Source organism: Pelobates fuscus, chromosome 9 (assembly GCF_036172605.1).
Source record: "Pelobates fuscus isolate aPelFus1 chromosome 9, aPelFus1.pri, whole genome shotgun sequence".
NCBI classification, from domain to species: domain Eukaryota; kingdom Metazoa; phylum Chordata; class Amphibia; order Anura; family Pelobatidae; genus Pelobates; species Pelobates fuscus.
Genome location: NC_086325.1, coordinates 150,039,915 through 150,061,686, shown reverse-complemented (window position 1 = coordinate 150,061,686; position 21,772 = coordinate 150,039,915). Strand labels below are relative to the sequence as shown.

General features: G+C 44.2%; 2 protein-coding genes across 3 annotated transcripts in view; one reads left to right on the top strand and one right to left on the bottom strand.

The window, feature by feature from the left end:
• Positions 1-297: 297 nt before the first annotated feature.
• Positions 298-14,225, top strand: LOC134572503 (uncharacterized). 2 transcript variants are annotated; one of them, XM_063431502.1, is made up of 11 exons: positions 298-348; positions 5,730-5,996; positions 6,443-6,616; positions 7,337-7,494; positions 7,574-7,772; positions 8,907-9,003; positions 9,563-9,734; positions 11,537-11,689; positions 12,306-12,424; positions 13,142-13,273; positions 13,982-14,225. In XM_063431502.1, exons 2-11 carry the CDS (start codon positions 5,743-5,745, stop codon positions 13,985-13,987), a joined length of 1,464 nt encoding a protein of 487 aa, XP_063287572.1. In that variant the 5' UTR covers positions 298-348; positions 5,730-5,742; the 3' UTR covers positions 13,988-14,225. The 2 variants fall into 2 exon arrangements, with proteins under 2 accessions (XP_063287572.1, XP_063287573.1); XM_063431503.1 differs by lacking the exon at positions 298-348 and adding an exon at positions 351-407.
• Positions 14,226-14,687: 462 nt separating this feature from the next.
• The window catches only part of GNL3L (G protein nucleolar 3 like), a 29,396-nt gene continuing 22,311 nt past the window's right edge, over positions 14,688-21,772 (bottom strand). Inside the window, exons 12-15 of the mRNA XM_063431501.1 lie at positions 19,012-19,148; positions 16,491-16,633; positions 15,357-15,528; positions 14,688-14,934 (exon numbers count right to left, since the gene is read on the bottom strand). Coding sequence (XP_063287571.1) covers positions 14,867-14,934; positions 15,357-15,528; positions 16,491-16,633; positions 19,012-19,148 — 520 coding nt within the window. The 3' untranslated portion in view covers positions 14,688-14,866. The remainder of the gene's footprint in view (positions 14,935-15,356; positions 15,529-16,490; positions 16,634-19,011; positions 19,149-21,772) is intronic.

Here is a 21,772-nt window from a genome sequence, read left to right as displayed (position 1 = left end):
CCAGGCACCATGACCACTTCACACTGAATGATTGTCACAAGCTGTCCAATCTGTACTGCTCAGGCTAATGGGATAAAGTGATCACAGTGCCTAGAGCGGGGGTGCCCAAAAGGTAGATCCCCAGGTGTTATAAAACTACATCTCCCAGATGCTTTTCGAATGCCTTAAGAGGGACACTGCATCATGGGAGCTGTAGTTTTAAAACTTCTGTGGCTCTACCTTTTGGGTACCCCTGGCTTAGAGTGTCCCTTTAAACGTTGCAGCAGGAGGCAAGGGGTTAAATATCCTGAGCACAGAGGAAATGAGTGAGTCTAGATGCTGATGATCAGTAGAGGCAGCTGAGTGATGGTGAGTGATTGAAACTCTGTATCAGTGGAGCCTCCATAGAACACTGGGATCTATACCAGGTATTGTGTGAACTCCCAACATGGCAAGTCTGTACAGTACCCTTTAAAAACCAGTTACGGTTCTATGTATTGATGTGTATCTTGTAGTGAGTTGGAAGGTTATTCACTAACGTGTGAATTGAATTTAAAGTTAATTTCATTTCACTGAAATCATAGATGACTTTAAGAACTGTTTAAACTCTACTTTGGCTTCAAATGTGAAATTCACTCTAAATTCCCAGCGATTCACACTTTAGTGTCACTTTCTTCAGGTTACCGGATTTGCTATTATTTTACTGAATTCGTCACGACTTCATGAAATCTCACGCTCGCTTTGTGTTGGTTTCATATGTATTAAGAGTGACATCTGTTAATCAAGCTGGTTCCTTTAATTATACAGGGCAGCATATTTCCTGTACTACCCAACAGCATAAGATATATCAGCTATTCAGGGAATCGCACCAGTAAATTTTGAGAATTTTTATTTTTTTTTCTCCAATTTGGATTCTTCTTCTTCTTCTTTTGGTGTAAGATTAACAATTATCTTAAAAGGTATGGGGAGGCCCTTCCCATCATACTGCAACGTTTTCACTGACTAAACTACAGTCCCAGTAGAAGATCCCCTTAATTACGTTTCAGGGCCCACTAGGGGGCACATATTTAGAAGCGGCTGTTCCTCTTTAAGATGCGACATCGAGATATATTTCCATGGGTACAACTTGGCACTTTTAAATTCCATGAGTTTATACAGGCCCAGCTAATGGCAAATGTGAGGAAGCCATGTCTTGCCTTATGGTAGTACTTGCCTTATGGTAGTAGTATGTTGGCACTGTCAAACCAAAAAGTTGCATACGTCCACCTGATCTGGTTCGGTCAAAATGATGCAACTACAGGTTAATATGTTTGTGTGTGGTGTGTTGTGTGTTTTGTTTTTGTTTGTTTGTTTTTTTTATAATCAGATTTTTTGCAGGAATACTGCCACAGGTATCTGCTTTGTGTTTGATTATCTCAGTAAGATGAAGGTTCTGACTTGGTGCTCCATGCTTTAGTGGAGTCCCAGAGGTGGCACCATGTGTTTGTGGCTGTCTAGATACTGATGTATGCATTGTCAATTTGGGGATTACAGAAACGTTTGAAATCAAAGGCCGCGTTGATTCCAATATATTGTTTGCTAACCAGGAATAACAGTTGTGTTCTTAGAAGCAATGATGACTACAACAGGAAATGGCACAAGGCTTTGATCGCCGAGTCGGAGATACCTTGTAATGGCTTTACTTATACCTGCTTGATCTGGCTTAGTTGTCGAAAACTTTAGACCCAGGGGTACCCAAAAGGTAGAACCCCAAATGTTTTAAAACTACAGCTCCCATCAGGGCCGGCCTTAGGCATTTGGGCGCCCTGTGCAAAAAATCTTCACAGCGCCCCCCCCTCCCCCACTCCTTACCCCTTCCCACACACACACACACACACACACACACACACACACACACACTCAGGCAGTCATATACAGACAGCCACACACAAACACACAGACATAGAATGTGACGGCAGATAAGAACCATTCGGCCCATCTAGTCTGGCCAGACAGTCACACATAGGCAGTCACACACAAACACACACACACACACACACGCAGGCAGACAGCCACACACGCAGGCAGACAGCCACACACGCAGGCAGACAGCCACACACGCAGGCAGACAGCCACACACGCAGGCAGACAGCCACACACGCAGGCAGACAGCCACACACGCAGGCAGACAGCCACACACGCAGGCAGACAGCCACACACGCAGGCAGACAGCCACACACGCAGGCAGACAGCCACACACGCAGGCAGACAGCCACACACGCAGGCAGACAGCCACACACGCAGGCAGACAGCCACACACGCAGGCAGACAGCCACACACGCAGGCAGACAGCCACACACGCAGGCAGACAGCCACACACGCAGGCAGACAGCCACACACGCAGGCAGACAGCCACACACGCAGGCAGACAGCCACACACGCAGGCAGACAGCCACACACGCAGGCAGACAGCCACACACGCAGGCAGACAGCCACACACGCAGGCAGACAGCCACACACGCAGGCAGACAGCCACACACGCAGGCAGACAGCCAAACACTCGCAGACAGTCAAACACACGCAGACAGTCAAACACACGCAGACAGTCAAACACACGCAGACAGTCAAACACACGCAGACAGTCAAACACACGCAGACAGTCAAACACACGCAGACAGTCAAACACACGCAGACAGTCAAACACACGCAGACAGTCAAACACACGCAGACAGTCAAACACACGCAGACAGTCAAACACACGCAGACAGTCAAACACACGCAGACAGTCAAACACACGCAGACAGTCAAACACACGCAGACAGTCAAACACACGCAGACAGTCAAACACACGCAGACAGTCAAACACACGCAGACAGTCAAACACACGCAGACAGTCAAACACACGCAGACAGTCAAACACACACAGACAGTCAAACACACACAGACAGTCAAACACACACAGACAGTCAAACACACACAGACAAACAGTCAAACACACACAGACAAACAGTCAAACACACACAGACAAACAGTCAAACACACACACACACACGCGCAGACAGTCACACACACACACACACGCGCAGACAGTCACACACACACACACGCGCAGACAGACACACACACACGCAGGCAAACGGTCACACACACACGCAGGCAGACGGCCACACACACACGCAGGCAAACAGTCACACACACACGCAGGCAGACAGCCACACACACACGCAGGCAGACAGCCACACACGCAGGCAGACAGTCACACACACACGCAGGCAGACAGCCACACACGCAGACAGTCAAACACACGCAGACAGTCAAACACACGCAGACAGTCAAACACACGCAGACAGTCAAACACACGCAGACAGTCAAACACACGCAGACAGTCAAACACACGCAGACAGTCAAACACACGCAGACAGTCAAACACACGCAGACAGTCAAACACACGCAGACAGTCAAACACACGCAGACAGTCAAACACACACAGACAAACAGTCAAACACACACAGACAAACAGTCAAACACACACAGACAAACAGTCAAACACACACAGACAAACAGTCAAACACACACAGACAAACAGTCAAACACACACAGACAGTCAAACACACACAGACAGTCAAACACACACAGACAGTCAAACACACACAGACAGTCAAACACACACAGACAGTCAAACACACACAGACAGTCAAACACACACAGACAGTCAAACACACACAGACAGTCAAACACACACACACAGACAAACAGTCAAACACACACAGACAAACAGTCAAACACACACAGACAAACAGTCAAACACACACACACACACACACACGCGCAGACAGTCACACACACACACACACGCGCAGACAGTCACACACACACACACACGCGCAGACAGTCACACACACACACACACGCGCAGGCAAACAGTCACACACACACGCAGGCAAACAGTCACACACACACGCAGGCAGACGGCCACACACACACGCAGGCAAACAGTCACACACACACGCAGGCAGACGGCCACACACACACGCAGGCAGACGGCCACACACACACGCAGGCAAACAGTCACACACACACACAGGCAGACGGCCACACACACACACAGGCAGACGGCCACACACACAGTCAGACACACACTAACATACACATTAACACATTTTTTAAAATTTATTTAGACCCCCCCCCCCTTACCTTTGGGAATGCTGGGGGGGGGGGTATCTTCCTCCCTGGTGGTCCAGTGGCTGCTGGGCTGGGCGGGCGGCTGGCGAGGGAGCACTTCCCCTGAACTGTTTGCTCAGCTCCCTCGCGCGCCGCAGAGTGAGGCTGGGAGCCGGAATATGACGTCATATTCCGCCTCCGCCTCCCAGCCTCACTCTGCGGCCGGCGAGGGAGCTGAGCAAACAGCTCAAGGGAAGTGCTCCCTCGGCAGCCGCCCGCCCAGCCCATTGCGGCTAACAGACATGCCGTGTGAGCTATGCGGCCGCAGGGCGCCCCCTGCACCATGGCGCCCTGTGCGGCCGCACAGCTCGCACACCCCTAAGGCCGGCCCTGGCTCCCATGATGCCTTGTCATTCTAAAGTATTCTAAGGGCATGCAAAGGATCATGGGAGTTGTAGTTCTACACCATCTAGGATCTACCTTTTTGGCACCCCTACTTTATAAGTAGCAAAGCTCAAGTGCAGGATTAAGCAACCTTCAGCTCTCCATATGTTGTGGACTACCTCCCCTGATGCTTTGCTAGCATTATGGCAGATGTAGCTATCACAACATCTAGAATGCCAAAGGTTTCCTACCACTGCTCTAGATATCATGTTTTCCCCTTCCTCCTGGCTTCTAGAGTCTTTAGACCCAATGCAGGATTAAACATAGTTACATAGCTGAAAAGAGACTTGCGTCCATCAAGTTCAGCCTTCCTCACATTTGTTTTTTGCTGTTGATCCATTAGAAGGCAAAAAACCCAGTTTGAAGCACTTCCAATTTTGCAACAAGCTAGGAAAAAAATTCCCTTTTGACCCCAGAATGGCAGTCAGATTTATCCTTGGATCAAGCAGTTATTACCCTACATTGAGAGATTATATCCTTGAATATTCTGTCTTTGCAAGTATGCATCTAGTAGCTGTTTGAACATCTGTATGGACTCTGATAAAACCACTTCTTCAGGCAGAGAATTCCACATCCTGATTGTTCTTACAGTAAAAAAAACAAACCTTTCCTTTTCCTTAGACAAAATCTTCTTTCTTCCATAAGGGGACTTGGGCAGCCAACTAGGACCCAGTGATAAGACGAGTGAGCCCAGAAATATGCATGGCCCTATTCTCCATCCCTTTTGTGAGGAGTGAAGGTGGGCCCCAACCTATTAACCTGTCTATGATCTTGTGGGATCTTCATCCTCCTATAACAAGGCCCAGGGAGCTGTTGCTGCATCGCAGCCATGAGTATTGACTTGATCTGTTTAGTGCCAAAAGGGAAACCATTACAAAAGGTTCGTGTCTGACTTATTCAGAACCTTTATTAGGATGCCTTCTCCTCATTGGGCTCAGTAAAGGAGTAAATTAAGCTGAAGTGGCATTGGATACCAGTTCCAGGGTACTTTGTACACAGACACAATGTCTTAAAGTGGACAATTTGGAAAAATACTGAGGGGGTTGAGGTAAAGAAAGTTTTACCTCAAGGTAAAGAAAGTTCTGGAATCCATCATTGGCAATGTCTAGTTCAGTTAACAAAAGTCTAGTTTTGCAACTTCTCCATTTATTATTATGCCCCTTCAGACAGTCTTTCAAAATGGCTCCTCTACCTATTGTTGCCATCTTGCCGGTGTTGGCTCTCACCCTATTGTGTGCGCATTCTGACCCGGACACAGCAGTAATGGAGAAAGGCAAGACGGAGCTGCAGAAACTCCAGGACTTTGCACGGCACCCTCGTTTCGGAGACTGCTGGACCCGGGCCTTGCAGACTGTGGATGTTGGGTGCAAGCAACTGGATGAAGAACAACAAAGCCGCATAGCTCTGGCATTCACACACTGCCACTTGGAGAGGTGACTGCTTGTATTTTAGCATTTTTCTAGGTCTGGGGTAGTTCCACCTTCGGCACTCCACGTGTTGTGGACTACATCTCCCATAATGCTCTTACAGCCATAATGCTAGTAAATTATCAGGGGAGATGTAGTCCATAACATCTGGAGTTCTGAAGGCTACCTACCCCTGGTCTAGGGCTTTATATTAAATAAAAACTCTGTCCGTTTTTTTTTTTTTTTTTTTTAACGTATTGATATCTGTGGAATTTGTGTTTTTTACATGATAAAAACCATACTAGAGAGCGAGAAAAATATAAAAAGTAAATGTCTCCGAATCGTAGGAAAACCTGTAGTTCTCAAACTGTTTTTGGGTTTTCATCAAACCTCATTAGATATGTTTTGTTTTTATTTTATTTTGTACTGATCTAAAGTGTGTTTTTTTTTTTTTTTTTTAAACCTTTTTTGAGATCTGGTCGTGACTACCCTGTCTGTACAGAAAAAAACTCCATACGGCAGTGCACACGTGGTATGGACTCAGTGGCCTTCAATACGTACACAGAATTCTTCACTCATGCTCACAGTATCTGTTACTATCTGCAGAATGAGATGTGGCAGGAGCAGGCCCAGGACACCATTCTAAGGTAAGTGACGAGGTATAGTACAGCATTCAAAATACTACTGGTGGTGAGGTGGTAGACTCTACCTTGGCAATTTAACTCTGCCCTGACAATACTGAAGAAATATAGTTTCTGCCCTCCTTAATCACTTCTCACGTGATCTGTGAATAAAATCAACATTTAATGGTAGTCCACTAGCCCATGCCTCCCAACTGTCCAGATTTTGGGTTCCTATCCCATCTACATTCGCTGGTGTTGTGCTTTTGGGTAGACCAGGGACTGTTCCCAACAAACAAAGCATTAAAGCTCGAGCTATGTTCAGAGCACTATGCCCTTGCAGGGAACACTAAAACAGTGATTCAGCTCAGAGTTCAGAAATTCGTACTATCTACCCAAATTTATAATGAAATGAATCTCCAAGTCTCGAAAAGATGACTGATCCATTTGTAGATTCCTCTGTGGCACATCTGGTAAATAGGATGTACTGAGCTTCACTACGTTATGATGACGTTTGAGTGGAATTCTTAGACCACTTTACAACACACATCTTGATGTTCGTACGCTAGTTTGTTGGGTGGGGTGGGTGTGTTCTGAAAATTGGGAGTGGAGGCTGGGATACCTGCTGCACCGATCACAATGCGACTACTGTCTAGATGAGGTGGGTACTTTTAAATAGATGGACTAGCCCCTTCCACAAAACCAGGCTCCCGCCTACTATTGATTTATTTTAATTTTTCTCTGCAGATTAACTGCACACTCTGACAGTGTAGCCAAGCAGCTAGAGGCCACCAACATATTGGCAGAAGAGATGATGCAAGCCCAGAATGCAACTCTTCAGTCTCAGGAGGAGATCCTACGAAACGGACACCTTCTCAAACAGACACTACAGGAGTCCACGCTGGGTAAGAGCAAGTAAAATTTGCAGAAAACCCGTCCTTTTCAATGAACCATGTAGATTCACACATTATGGTCTAATCTCAGGGATGAAGCAAGCTTTCCAAGAGATGGAGCAGTCTGCCACTGAACAGCGTTTGTTATTCTCTGAAATCTTTAACCGGATCACCTTCCTCCACCAGTTTGTTGTTGGAGAATCCAACTCGCTCTACTCCTTCCTCTACAACCTTTTGGCTTGTGTTGCTGTCTTTCTGCTCACCTCCACACAGAGAACCTCTGGAGCCAGGTATGTACCTTCCACTGCTTTACACTTCCTTAGGCTGCCTGTCTACTGAAATGAACCAGCTGGTAAGATAGTTCACTTGGTTAGTACACCAACTGTAATATTTGTCATGCATGGTCAAACTTCAGGGGGGGAAAGTTTAATTCCTGGCATGACTCATACATATAAGATAGATCACTAAAAGATGTATGCTGTAGTTATATCGCCACATGAACACTCCAGATGAGCTAAAACCCGCTTGAGATCTGAGCGGGGACCCACCAAAGGGCAGGCTATTTCAGCTGCTGCCCGTTCTAAGTATTCTCTTGCGTCCTGTTTTTTGCTCTCACAAGTTTAACCCCTTAAGGACACATGACATGTGTGACATGTCATTATTCCCTTTTATTCCAGAAGTTTGGTCCTTAAGGGGTTAAAGGGTAATCCAGACGTGGACCCCTTGCTCACGGTGCCTAGAGAGAAATCAGCTATGCCTCACTGATGATGCCTAACAAGGCTGAAACAATCGTCTGGGGTTGCTGTGTCTCTCGTGCAGAGGGAACTTGCTGGCATTTCAGATCTGGACAGCTTGTATGGGTGGGACCAGTCTGATATGTTTCAGAGATGTTCTCTCTGTAATGGCACAAGATGAGCTAAAACCAGCTTGAGATCCGAGCGGGGACCCACCAAAGGGCAGGCTAATTGAGCTGTTGTCCGTTCTCAGTATTTTCTTGCGTCCTGATTTTTTTGCTCACCCTAGGATCTAAATTCAAATCAGGCATATCTAAAGGTATCTTTTCTGGGAATACTGGAGTATTCATTGTTAAATGCTGTCTATATACTAAATGCTTTCACAACTATTTATATATATTTTCGGCATAGAATGGCAAGGCGCTATGAATTATAGAATATTCTACAGAATGCCATGAAAGTAAAAGTGGAAGGCAACGTTTGTAATTGGACAAGAATAAAAATACCATTTAAATTCAAAAGAATGATTTGTATTGCAGCAATTCAAATATATTTGTGTTTTTAGTAGTGTTTTGGAACTACTGTTCATACTGTAAAATATAGCCATCGTAATTGCAATATTTATAAAAACTAATAATGCCTTTTTCTAAATCTTGTGAAATACTGACTGTTGGAATAATGTATTTACAGATTGATCCTGTTTGGCTTAGTAGCTGCTAATGTATATTCAGAGAGAATGATCTGTTCATATATCCTTGGAGGTACTGACTCTGGCTTTGACCAGACGGTGAGTGACTTGTACTAATTCCAACAAATCTATTGGCATGGTGAGGACTATTGATAGGTGTGTATTTAAATAAAACTTCTTGTGTCATTATTTTTTTATTTATTTTTTTTTCTTTTCGTCTCCTCTCCTTGCCCTGTATTGATGACTGGAGATACATCCTAGTCTTCAGTAACGAATCATGTCAAGATATTTGAGCATTTCTGCAAAATGCCCCATTTTATTAATGTACTTCCCTCAGATACCTATTCTTCTGTAACATTTCTGGTGTCCCCCACTGGCTTTGCATTGGGCTGTAAGATTTCGAGCACCCAAAAGACTAGCGTGCATATTGTCCAGTTTTTAGGGTTGCCATTGGATATGAAAATCAGAGGGTGGGATCAGCCTTTTTTACATGGGTAGTTGTTGTTTTACAGATGTGTGTCTATAGATCTTGAATAGACCTTAAAGTCTTATGTTTTGAGTATATTAAGGGACAGAAAGCAATTCCGGGGAGGGGAGTAGAGTCTTGTGCCCCACCATTTCAAACTTAACCTGCTGCCACTTGATCTCTTCTTTCCAGGAGAGCATAGCTTTCTGGGTTGGGATATCGCGCAGAATCTCCACATCCATTGGACTTTTAGTCCTCCTCTACTTCACTGTAACCCATCGAGATGTGCAGAGACAGAGCCTGGAGGTGCTGCATGGTCTGCAGGAAACAAAAGCGGAGTTACAGAGCATTATCCGAGAAGCAGGTACTGATCTATTAAGAATGGACAGAAATGTGGCCAAGCTCATCAGGCATGAGAGGGCTGGCAATTGGGTTGTGGGCAAAAGCCTCAAATCATTCTTGTAAAAATTAAGATACAGGAAGATTTTCTTTCGATGTCCACCTACAACATAGTACAGGAGTAAGTTGCAGAATTGTATAAGCAGACCGGAATTGTGTTTTGCCTTTTTTTTAAGCCGAGCACTGTTTAACCCCTTAAGGACACATGACGTGTGACATGTCATGATTCCCTTTTATTCCAGAAGTTTGGTCCTTAAGGGGTTAAATTTGCACAAAGGCTGGTGGCCTGTGTTCTTGATGTCCACTGGGGTAGTTCCAGGTGGGCTGCAATATATGTGGCTGACCAGGCTTCTAGTCTAGCCCTCTCAAATGAATGAAATGTGCAAAAACGATGCAAAAAAGTGCCCCACTTTAACCAGGCCATTGTTGTGCTGTCTGTACCCTGTGAGAAAGAGGTAACATCAGGGAAGTTTGTGTTGACCGCATGAATTTCCTTGTACTTAATTCCAAATCTGCAATGGAACCAGGAAGACAAGATTTGCCAGAGCCTCCAATCTAAATGAGGACAGCCAACCTCCTCTGACCGCAGCATGCTGCAATAGGAAGTTATAAGGCACAGCCAAGGAGCATTACAGCATTTTTTAATTTTATTTTAATTAAATACATGGCTAAGTCTAGGTCTATAACCTCACCATAGAAACTCAGATTTTGGGATGCACAGAGATTTAAAAAAAAAAAAAAAAGGCCTGTGGGCCTCGACCAGCAATTGTAATTCATCTGAATTTTGGGTGACTGGCAATTCAACTGAAATCCCAAACTGAAATGAAATCTGTCCAAATAACGAAATAAAAAATGGACAAGCCATTTTGTTTTGTAATTAGGGGTTCCATCCCAGGCCCCTCCAAAAAGATTGGATTGGGGGGTGAGTGATTGCTTAGGTTACAGCCACTAAATATGGATTTTTATTCACAAATCAAGTTAGAAGTGACAAATAGAGGTTGGGGGGAAAAAAGAGCAGATAGAAATGTATAGTATTCTGTTTATCTAACTTTTTGGTATTTCCTATTTTGTATGTATTGTTTTTTTTGTATTTCGGTACCAAACCAGGAAACTTAAACGCTGAATCCATTGTTATCGAATTACAGGTGGTCCTCTTTTTATGACCTACCTGTTTTACGACTTTGCACTTACCACCCTGTGAGAGAGCTGGTCGTAAGTGCGAGCCATCATGGGAATTAGAGGGATACCCCGATCTTCTGCGTTCGTCTATGTTCGGGGATATTTCCCTGAACATAGACGAACGCAACAGAGCAGGGAATCCCATAGCTCCTCACTTACTGACCAATTTGTTCTACAATGGGGTTTTAGGAACGGAACCCGGTTGGTAAGTGATGTGTACCTGTGCAAAGAAACACCCACAGAGTGTTTGCGTTTTTTTGTAAAAATATTTTTTATTTATTATCAAACAAATAACTTTTTTTTTTTTTTTTTTTGACAATCATGCCAAATATTTGCTATACTACTTTCATGTTTTGTTCCACGAGTGACCATTTTATGTATATCTTTTCCCCCTTGTATCTATAAAATAACACCACCCGTGACATTTGATCTTTATTAAGTCCTCTGTAAAGATCACTGTGTGGATATTCTTTATGAGACCCTTTAGGCATGTTTCCAATCTTTAATTACATTTTTGGCCTCTTGATCTTCTTAGTTGTTGTAACTTTTTTTTTTTGTGTGTGTGTGTGTGTGTAACCTTTGCTGTAGAACATATTCTAAAAAACCCAAAAGTCTCAGACGACCAAGTTCTACTGACAAATGATCGGATGTTTGGAGATTCTGGAATTCCTGACCCATCCTTTCTTTTGGAAAATACCCGAGAACAGTACCTGCTAGACTCTCGGCATAGCGAACATCTGGGTAAGTTGAACTCTCACAATGTTTTAAGACTGTCTCCAAAGTATCTGAAATGGCATTTATTGTCTAACATTTGATATTTACTTTCAAACAAAGTTGCCTTATAATGAATTTTAATTTTGCATCATTCTGTTCCACAGAGTGTTTGTTTTGTATATGATCCTTGTCACCATTTCCATGATGGTTATATTTGATGCATAATGATCTAACAGGAGACCTTCTCACTTTACAAAATTGACTTGCATCTAAATCCCGTTACTCTGCCACAACACATTTTCAATCCTCCTCTTTATACAGTCTAGTAAAGGTCATGATTTATAGGTTCGTTGTTTTAACATTGCTGTGAGTGGATGCAATCCACCTGAATATTAAACATGGAGAGTCGTTGTGGACCAAACGGCAATTTGGCCCAAACTACGGCAATTTCGGGATCAGCAGATTTCCCAAATTCCGAATCAAAATATACTTTAATTACGGAGTAACTGAAATGCTCATTGCCAAATATGTTCGGAGGTAGTAAGTGGCCAAATTTCAAAATTCCACTTGTCATAAAACAAAACAAATATTTAATGTTCTAGATTTTTATTTATTTATTTATTTTTTTTTATTTGTCCATCAGCACAGATTACTAGCACTCCAAAGAGGAGGGGTCGCTCAAGGTCGCGCAGCGCTAGTCGCAGGACAAGTACAAGACCCTCCGAGCCAGCTGTATATAATATTGCTGTGACTCAGCCAGGGGTAAGTGTAATCTCCGTTACTAAAGTATGTTGTGTTTTTTTTTTTGCCGGGTATATTGTCAAATGAAATTCTTGTTTGAAAATTGCTTCTCAGAGAGAGGCCTTTTAGGACAAATCTCCAGTCTAAAGTTTTCTCCTAGATGGGTAGTTTTGAGATTTCAAGATTTGTGTAAATTTATAAAAAAATATATATATTAAATACTGTTTCGGTTCATGTGCTATATAAAGTTATTCTTGACTGAAATTCCTATTGGGCTCAGCCAGATACTGGATGAAAATAACTGGAGTTATATTCAACATCAGCTGTTTAACCCCTTAAGGACACATGACATGTCATGATTCCCTTTTATTCCAGAAGTTTGGTCCTTAAGGGGTTAACAAGTGGTTGTCCCCCACTGTCACATTACATCAGATGTTTATTTTCACTCCCATTAGCCTCAGCCAGAATCTCACTGAGCATGACAAGAGCTGCGATCCAATAGGTGGCTGGACAATTGCACTTAATTTGACGGGGCATAAATTCCAACAGAGTGACTTCTGTTACATTTGTTTAACCCTTCGCACCTTGCAAAGCAGAACCATTTTTAATTTTTTTTATTAATCGGGGATTTAAGAGACGATTTTGTGTAACTTGCCCCATGCTGTCCCAGGTTCCTGGGGTTGGCATGCTATGTAATTTCTTTTAAAATTATGATCCAAGGCCATCTTTCTTCTTTAGAGGACCAGGACAATGCAGCAAAGAAGGAGCCGTTCTCGATCTCGCAGCACAAGCCGTAGAAAAAGCATTCGGCCTTCTGTATTGAAGATCCCTGTGGTTCCGCCCGCGGTAATTGGAACCAGTTCAAACTGCGTAAGTGTCATACTGATTAACCAACTCTTGTATCTTAAAATATTTTGAAAACTGTTATTCACTTAACTGAGTTTAAAGGAACACTTTAGTTTTAGGAATACAAAGCTGTATTCTAAAGTAGTCATCTGCCGTACCCTGCAACACTCAAAGGGTTAAATAACCCCTAAATTCACTCTCCTTATTCCAACATTAAAGTCAGCCTCCTCAGATGTCTGCCCCAAGGGAGAACGTAGTGTGCATGCATTATGCCTTCCCCATAGGAAAGCTTTGAATCAATGCTTTCCCATGGGGGATTTTGAGATGCTGAATGTCTTAATTAACAGCTTGAGGACGTCCAACATCATTTTGCGAACTTAAACTCCAGGAAACGGCACTACAGGCAGTCCTAACCCTGCAATATAAGCCTTGCAGTTTCTCTAGAATTGCAGGGTTTAGGGAACAGGGACACTGCGTCCAATGAGATTAAGTGGTCTGGGTGCCTATAGTGTCCCTTTAAAGCAGTTGGAGATTTTTAATTTTAAAGGCTGCTAGTTTTGTCAAAATGTTGCAATTTCCGTTAACTAGCAGTTGGAGAATAACTATGATGCAGAGACTGGAAAAAAACAAAAAAAACATAATAACTGCAGTATTTACTTAATTATAACTGCCGAAAAATGTAATGCGGGTCCAAGTTTGAATTTTCTGTTTTCTATACAAGTGTATTTTCAGTTGTAGGTATACCATACACAATGCAGAATCAAGAAACAAGTCACCTTCTGTGTAAGCTGAAGTCTCATCAACTGAAACAAATGCAAGTTAAATATTCCAAGGAAAATGTATTCACTGTATGGACCAATATATCTCTGCAGATATTTAAACCATATGTTGCTATGGACTGAGACCCTTAATGCTTCAACTCTATCATCCTAACTGTATCTTGTCATTTTTAATATATTCTATTAAAGTGTTTCTATTCAACATTTTTGTGTTTACCCATGGGGTCAACCATAAATTCCACATTGAGCATAGCTGGAGAGTTTATAGAACGCTATAAGACCATGAAATCTAGTCATACACCATGATTGTACTCATCTGTTATGATCTTACACTATAACGGCCGTGAAACATAACACGTGCCCCCCCCCTTTTTTTTTTTTTAACGAACTCTACTTCCACATACACTGAAAATTCAATGTACACTTAATCCCCCCCTTAAGAATATATATCACAATTAACCCAATATAGACTTTATACCAAGAGCTATAACATGTACCAGACACATTTTAAACACAAACTGTAAATACAGAGTGGGGGAGAAAGAAAAAAAATTCACATTTGGGCCATTAGATAATACCAGCTATTTTGAATTCCCGGTTTTTTTGTTTTTTTTTAATTTATTCTATTTTGGCAATGAAATGAAAAACTGTCCGAGCAGTTTGTTGGCTTGAAGTACTTGTATTACAGCAAGTTCTCAGTCTTGATAAAACTTAACCCAGCGATGAGTATGTACACAGATTATGGGAGCGGAGTGAGTAGAGTCTCTCTTGCCAATTCAGCCTTTTCGTTGAATCTATTCTTGTGAAGCAGCACTGATCCTGCTGGGACCCCGATTATTCAGTCATCACACAGCTCGAAATTCATGGCCATAGTCAGGGAGTCTGAGAGCTTGGTAGCAATTTTGTCTGCAGAGAGATAAGGTTAAACGACCTTAATTAGTGCCTTTAAATAGAATTTAAAAAATGTTTTCCCCAACGTTACTGGCCTTGCTCAGCAAACCCCTGCAGGTGCCGCCCTCACAGTTCACTAAATTATGAATTCTAGCAAATTTAATCTGAATGGTGAATCTTAAACGAGCAGATTTGGGAAACGTTTACTGAATAACCCTGTCAGTGTATACTCTCAGTAATCTTTGCTAAATTCATTATAGTTCGAACCCATTTAAATAACTTTATACTTAACACAATGAAGACTGTACTATAGTGACATCCAGAGGCAACTAGTGGGTATTGCAATCCTTTTCAATAAAACTAACACTATTGCATCTTTACATCACTCCTTTCAGGGTTGTATCGACAAACTAGGTCAACAAGTTTGTTAAACTTACTGGCTCGCTTCTGCAGCTTTTTCCGCCTCTTGCCAGCGGCACGCAGGGCTTGTCCTTGCTGCAGGGGGTCCACCGCTCTGATTTCGTTAAGGTTGGGGGCTTTGGGGATCTGTTCAGGTTCAGTCTTTGACTTTGTTTTGGTGCTTTTAATTTCAACAGTCATAGGGCCAAACTGGAAGACAGAGCACAATAAATCAACAGCTGTGCCATGAATAAGGACTAACTGAATACCGATACAAGACTTAAAGGACCACTCTAGGCACCCAGACCACTTCAGCTTAATGAAGTGGTCTGGGTGCCAGGTCCAGCTAGGGTTAACCCATTTCTTTATAAACATAGCAGTTTCAGAGAAACTGCTATGTTTATATAAGGGTTAAGCCAGCCTCCAAATCCTCTAGTGGCTGTCTCACTGACAGCCGCTAGAGGCGCTTGCGTGATTCTCACTGTGAAAATAACAGCGAGAGCACGCAAGCGTCCATAGGAAAGCATTGTAAATGCTTTCCTATGAGACCGGCTGAATGCGCGCGCAGCTCTTGCCGCGCATGCGCATTCAGCCGAAAGGGAGGAGGAGAGCGCCCCGCCCAGCGCTGGAATAAAGGTAAGTTTTAACCCTTTCCTCTCCCCAGAGCTGGGCGGGAGCACCCGCAGGGCACTATAGTGCCAGGAAAACGAGTGTTTTCCTGGCACTACAGTGGTCCTTTAAACCGGAAACATTTTACCGAGACCACTGTCCATTTATTTTCACTTCCGCATACACTATTAGCATATACATCTATCCACAACTAAGATTGATGAGTCAGTAGCATCTGTCACAGCCTTAAAAGCTGTTTTCAAGTGAGTTTGTTAATATTATTTGCAACATCCTACAGCCCCCCCCCCCCATTAGTTAATATTATTTGCAACATCCTACAGCCCCCCCCCCCATTAGTTAATATTATTTGCAACATCCTACAGCCCCCCCCCATTAGTTAATATTATTTGCAACATCCTACAGCAGTCTACTGCCTGATGGTTTTACAGAACACATATCATGCAAGGTAAGTTTCTTATGTTTTAAAGTGCATAAATGTTGTACAGATTAAAAATTTAACTTTTTTTGTAAAAGTCCTATGTTCCCAAATAACCAGGCCATACCTCGGGATCTACGTCCTCTTCCATAGAATTAAGAGCTTCTTCCTCCTCGCTGGATTCATCTAGTTCGACGTCATCCACTTCTTGAGCTGCTGTGGTTAGACCTGACGCTTCCATGGCAATGCCTTGAGGTGCAGCCTGGATCTCTGGAGGGGATCACAGAATTACAAAGAATATTATGAAATATCAACCTTTCAAAGTGCAGCTGGCAACTAAGAGAACATCACCCTCCTCTAGACTGTAAACCTGTTTGAGCAGGGTCCTCATCAACCTATTGTTCCTGTAGCCTTTTGTAATGGTCTCATTTATTGTTAAGCACAGCGGAATAAGTTCTCGCTATGTAAATGCTGATCATATTGATCAATATAGTCATGTTCTTAAGACTTGCAATCAGGACCCAAAAAGCAAAACAAAAACACTATTTTATGATATTCCTACTTTAATTCAGGGGAGTTTAGCTGTAGCTCAGATATAAAAAAAATGCCACTAAACGGGGTTAGCAGACAGGATTGAGAAAGGCTGCAGATGTTTGATTATAGGGAGACTGTAAAAACTGTATTTATTTAATCTCATGAATTGATTATAGTGCACGGAGTCCCTTGATGCTGTGTCTGCATTCAGTGTTAAACCATTTTCGAGCAGTTTAACACTAAAGCGTCCCTGGCCATCTGCAGCCTGGCTTCTACTGGAGGTGTGGCTAAGGCAGAGATTACACACTTATTTCTAGCCATACCAATTCATACCAGCAATGTTATAAGCTGAAAGCAGTCAGCTGACACTCTCAGCCAATCACAACCGCCCACTTCAGCTCAGGCTAATGTGTCCTAATATCTCCCAACTTTTCAAGTGGACAAAAAGGGGCACTTTAATTTTAGGGGTGTGAGGGGAGCTGTGGCCAGGAGCAGGACAGTTCTGAGACATTTTATGTGACTTACTCCTAACAATTTAACTAAAACGTAATTTAGAACAAGAACCATGTATCTCATTTACACAGATGGATTTCTAAATACCCGCCTGCCAACGTCAAGGCAGACCCCCCTTGATGGGTCCTACTCTGACCTTTTACCTTGTTTCTGGCAAAAATCTATCTAATGAAACAGAAAGGGGTATTTTTTTTTATATACACCCCTTTATACTTATTAACCCTTAATAGGGAACACTTGGGATGGGCGGCAGCATTGTAACCTAGCTGTGTTATACAAAAAGAAAAGTCCTGCGCTCACTCCCATCACTCCTGGGCGGCAGCAATGACTTCAGTACACATCAGATAATACATAGTAAAAACCAAAGAAAAAAAAAAAAAGTTACCTGCGCTCTCTCCTTAATCCCTATGTATATTTAAACAAATGGAGGTAATTTAATTACTCCAATGGCCACTGGAGGGAATGCCCACCTGCCAACGTCAAGGCAGAGCCCCCTAAGCGGGTCCTAACACTGACCCTTCAGCCTGCTTCCTTGAGCTTCTGGCAAAAATATCTCTAATGAGACAGAAAGGGGTATTTTTTATATACACCCCTATATACTAATTAACCCTTAATAGGGAACACATGGGATGGGCGGCAGTCTTGTAACTGTATTCACTTTTTGTATCACACAGCTAGGTTACAATGCTGCCGCCCATCCCATGTGTTCCCTATTAAGGGTTAACAAGTATATAGGGGTGTATATAATAAAATACCCCTTTCTGTCTCAGAGATTTTTTTGCCAGAAGCTCAAGGAAGCAAGGTAAAGGGTCAGAGTAGGACCCGTCTAGGGGGTCTGCCTTGACATTGGCAGGCGGGCATTCCCTCCAGTGGCCATTGGAGTAATTAAATGACCTCAATTTGTTTAAATATACATAGGGATTAAGGAGAGAGCGCAGGAACCTTTATCCTTTGGTTTTTACTATATGTATTAGCTGATGTGTTCTGTAGTCGTTGCTGCCGCCCAAGAGTGATGGGAGGGAGCGCAGGACTTTTCTTTTTGGATTTCTAAATACACCTATTGTAACAAAGACACATTACAGAGAGTATTATTGTTGCAGAGCTCTGATATACACCAACAATATGGACCTCCTAAAAAAAAAGAGGGGCATTAGGATAAAAAGAGAGGGACAGAGGGATTTGGGGGCCAAAATAGGGACTGTCCCTTCTAAACAGGGACACTTTGGACGTGTACTTGCTCCTTAGACCAGGGATAGGCAACCTTTGGCTCTCCAGATGTTGTGGACTACATCCCCCATAATGCTCTTACACACATAATGCTGGCAAAGCATCATGGGAGGTGTAGTCCAAAACATCTGGAGAGACGAAGGTTCCCCACCCCTGCCTTAAACCAAGCAGCACAGAAGGGATGGGCTGCTGATGACTCTAGTTTAGCATTAAAATGTTAAAGATGGTTTAACACTGAATAGAAGGACGGCACCAGGGGGACTCCGGACACTTCAATAAGATAAAGTTGTTACAGTCCCTCCAGTGCCCCTTTAAACCCAGCTGTGATCTTGGCCACAATGCAGAATCCCCTCAATATTCTCTGCACCACTTACTTGACAAGGACTCGTTATTGTCCGCTTCCAGTGCTTCAAAATCAAAGGCTTTCCCCATTTCTGTAACAATCTCAGCGCTGATGTGCGTGGGCATTGTGTGGGTCTCTGGCGGGTGAGTAAAATAGCTTATTTTACCACTGAAGATAGAGGGAAAGCAGAGAAGAAAAAAAAAAAAATGTATCAAAGATCGAAGCAAATTATACAAAAATGTATCATATAAAATATTTGTAATAAAACTAAAAGGCCTTACATTTTCATTGATCTAAAACAAACACTCTTAAACATTAGTTGAAAGAGACTCTATAAAAAATACAAATCTTGGAGGCGGAGCCTAACCCTTCATGGAGACGGACGCGTGAGCCCTTAACTCTCCGACCCCGGGATTACAATCCGCAAATATTAGCGACAAAACTACGGCATCTCGCCACCAAAACCCGACCTACTGCCACCCCACATACCCCTCATCTACCTACCCCATGGGAGGCACCAAAAAACGACGGGACACTACTCAGTCTGTGGCCACAATGTTCCGCAGCAAGGACAACGGACGGGCATCTTTATCACAGGGCCCCACAGAATCAGGCTCCGAATCCGACGGGTATGAACCCGCGGAGGAGCGAACAACACCCCTCACAAAGGAGGACCTCAGGAGGATGCTCAGGGAGACCTCGGACGACATCAAGGCCTACACAACGGCCGCCCTAGAGAAACAAATTGCGGGCCTCAAAGAAGACATGGAGGCCCTGGCCTCACGCACCAGCCACGCAGAAAAACAAATAACGGAAACACAGGCCACAACCAAGACACACTCCAGGGATATTGAGACACTACAAGAAAGGGTCCTATACCTGGAGGATGGCCTAGAAGATCTTAACAACAGATCACGAAGACAAAATATCCGGATAAGGGGCCTACCTGAATCGGTCCAACCTGAGGCAATACTACCTACCATCCGGGCTATATTCCATTCCCTTCTACCGGACACACCTGAACAAGAACTCTACATTGAACGAGCGCACAGAGCCCTGCATCCCCCAACTTTCAACATGAACGCGCCCAGGGACATCATCACCAAGCTCCTATACTTCCCTGTAAAAGAGCAGCTCATGAAAGCAGCAAGGGATAACCCCCCAACATATCAGGGACACACCCTGCACTTCTATCAGGACCTGGCACCGACTACTCTGAAGAAACGCCGGGAACTCAAGCCCCTTACGACCGCGCTCATGGAGAAGGGCTGGTGATATATGTGGGAACATCCCTTCAAGCTCCTCGTCAAAAAGGGGGATCAGACATACACCCTTCACCAAGTCACGGATATGCAGGACTTCGCCAACCATATCGGACTCTCACTACGCCAACCTGCACCGGCCACCGACCCACCCGCCGAGAACCAATAAAAAAGGCTGTTTTTTTTTTGTTTTTCTTGTCTTATTTTAAAGGGTTGTAGGGATTCCTTTTAAGGTTGCTGCCTATAAGTTAAGTAAGCGCTGTCTCATTCTTCCATTTTTTTCACCCGCAGAAAACGGCCGACACGGAGAGCCGAGACCCCGTCCATCCAGACAACAGACCAAGCCAACTGCCCTGCGGGTCCACTAACCCCGAGAGCACTCCCCTCCCCCAAGCATAGACAAAATGAAGGCTCTGACCCAAAAAAGAAACACCCGCCCACCGTAGCCCACAAGGCAACTCGCCTGAGCCTCCCGCTAAAAAGCGCCTAACACCACCACCAAGGAGGTATCTATACAAGGCGCCCAGTGCTTAAGGGCGAGCCACATGACGTTCGATGCCTGATGCTAGAGGCTTTTCCCTCAGTGTGGTGTGGGCCCCCACCATAGTCTCCGCTGACCCATTGGCCCTGGGGGCAGTGACTTCCCCGGGCATGGGAGACGCGGGCCCGCTGGGCGGCGCGCCCGATCCCCCTGCCGACTTGACCACCGGGCACTACAACTGTTAAGAGATCCATAGACGGTGACCGGCAGGGGGAGAGGGGTGGGCTGCACTGCGGGTGTGAAGTCAGACTGCGGTTTACAACCTGAAGCCGCCTGCTCATTACTCAAGGTACTATGTATACCCCACCAAATGCGCTGCAAACCCAACAACCCTGAGGGAAATAGATTCCCCAAATACGGAAGACACAAAGGCCCCCCACACAACAACAAAGCACTCGGGGGCCCACGAGGCAACTCGCCTGAGCCCCCCACCAAAATACCAACCAGCCCACAACACTATCGAGACATATATATACACAAGGTGTTTAGCGTTAAGGGGCGAACCACATCGCATGTTAAGTATCAGATTGATGTTTAATGCCTAATGTTGAATGTTTATTATCCAATGTGTTATGTACACACCACCGAATGCTCTACAAACCCATCAGCCCCGCAAACAATGAACTCCCCACGCATAGAAGACACAAAGACTCCGACCCGACGACTAAGCACCCACCCACCTCGGCCCACGAGGCAATTCACCTGAGCCCCCGCCCAAATACCCACCAAACAACACCGCCACGCCCCAGACCACTACGACTATTGACGATCAGACCAAACCAGGGCACCTCTCACACCACCACAAGCAGCGGATGACAAATGAGCCCCCAGAAAAAACCCAGGGACAGCACCAGCAAGATCCACGGACCACCAGCAGGACAGGGGTCTTACCCAACACGCTGACTGGACTAATGACACGCATCACAGACCACCTTGAACAACGAATCCAGGATACCCCAGTGGGACAAGAGCCCCATTAGTTGAATCAG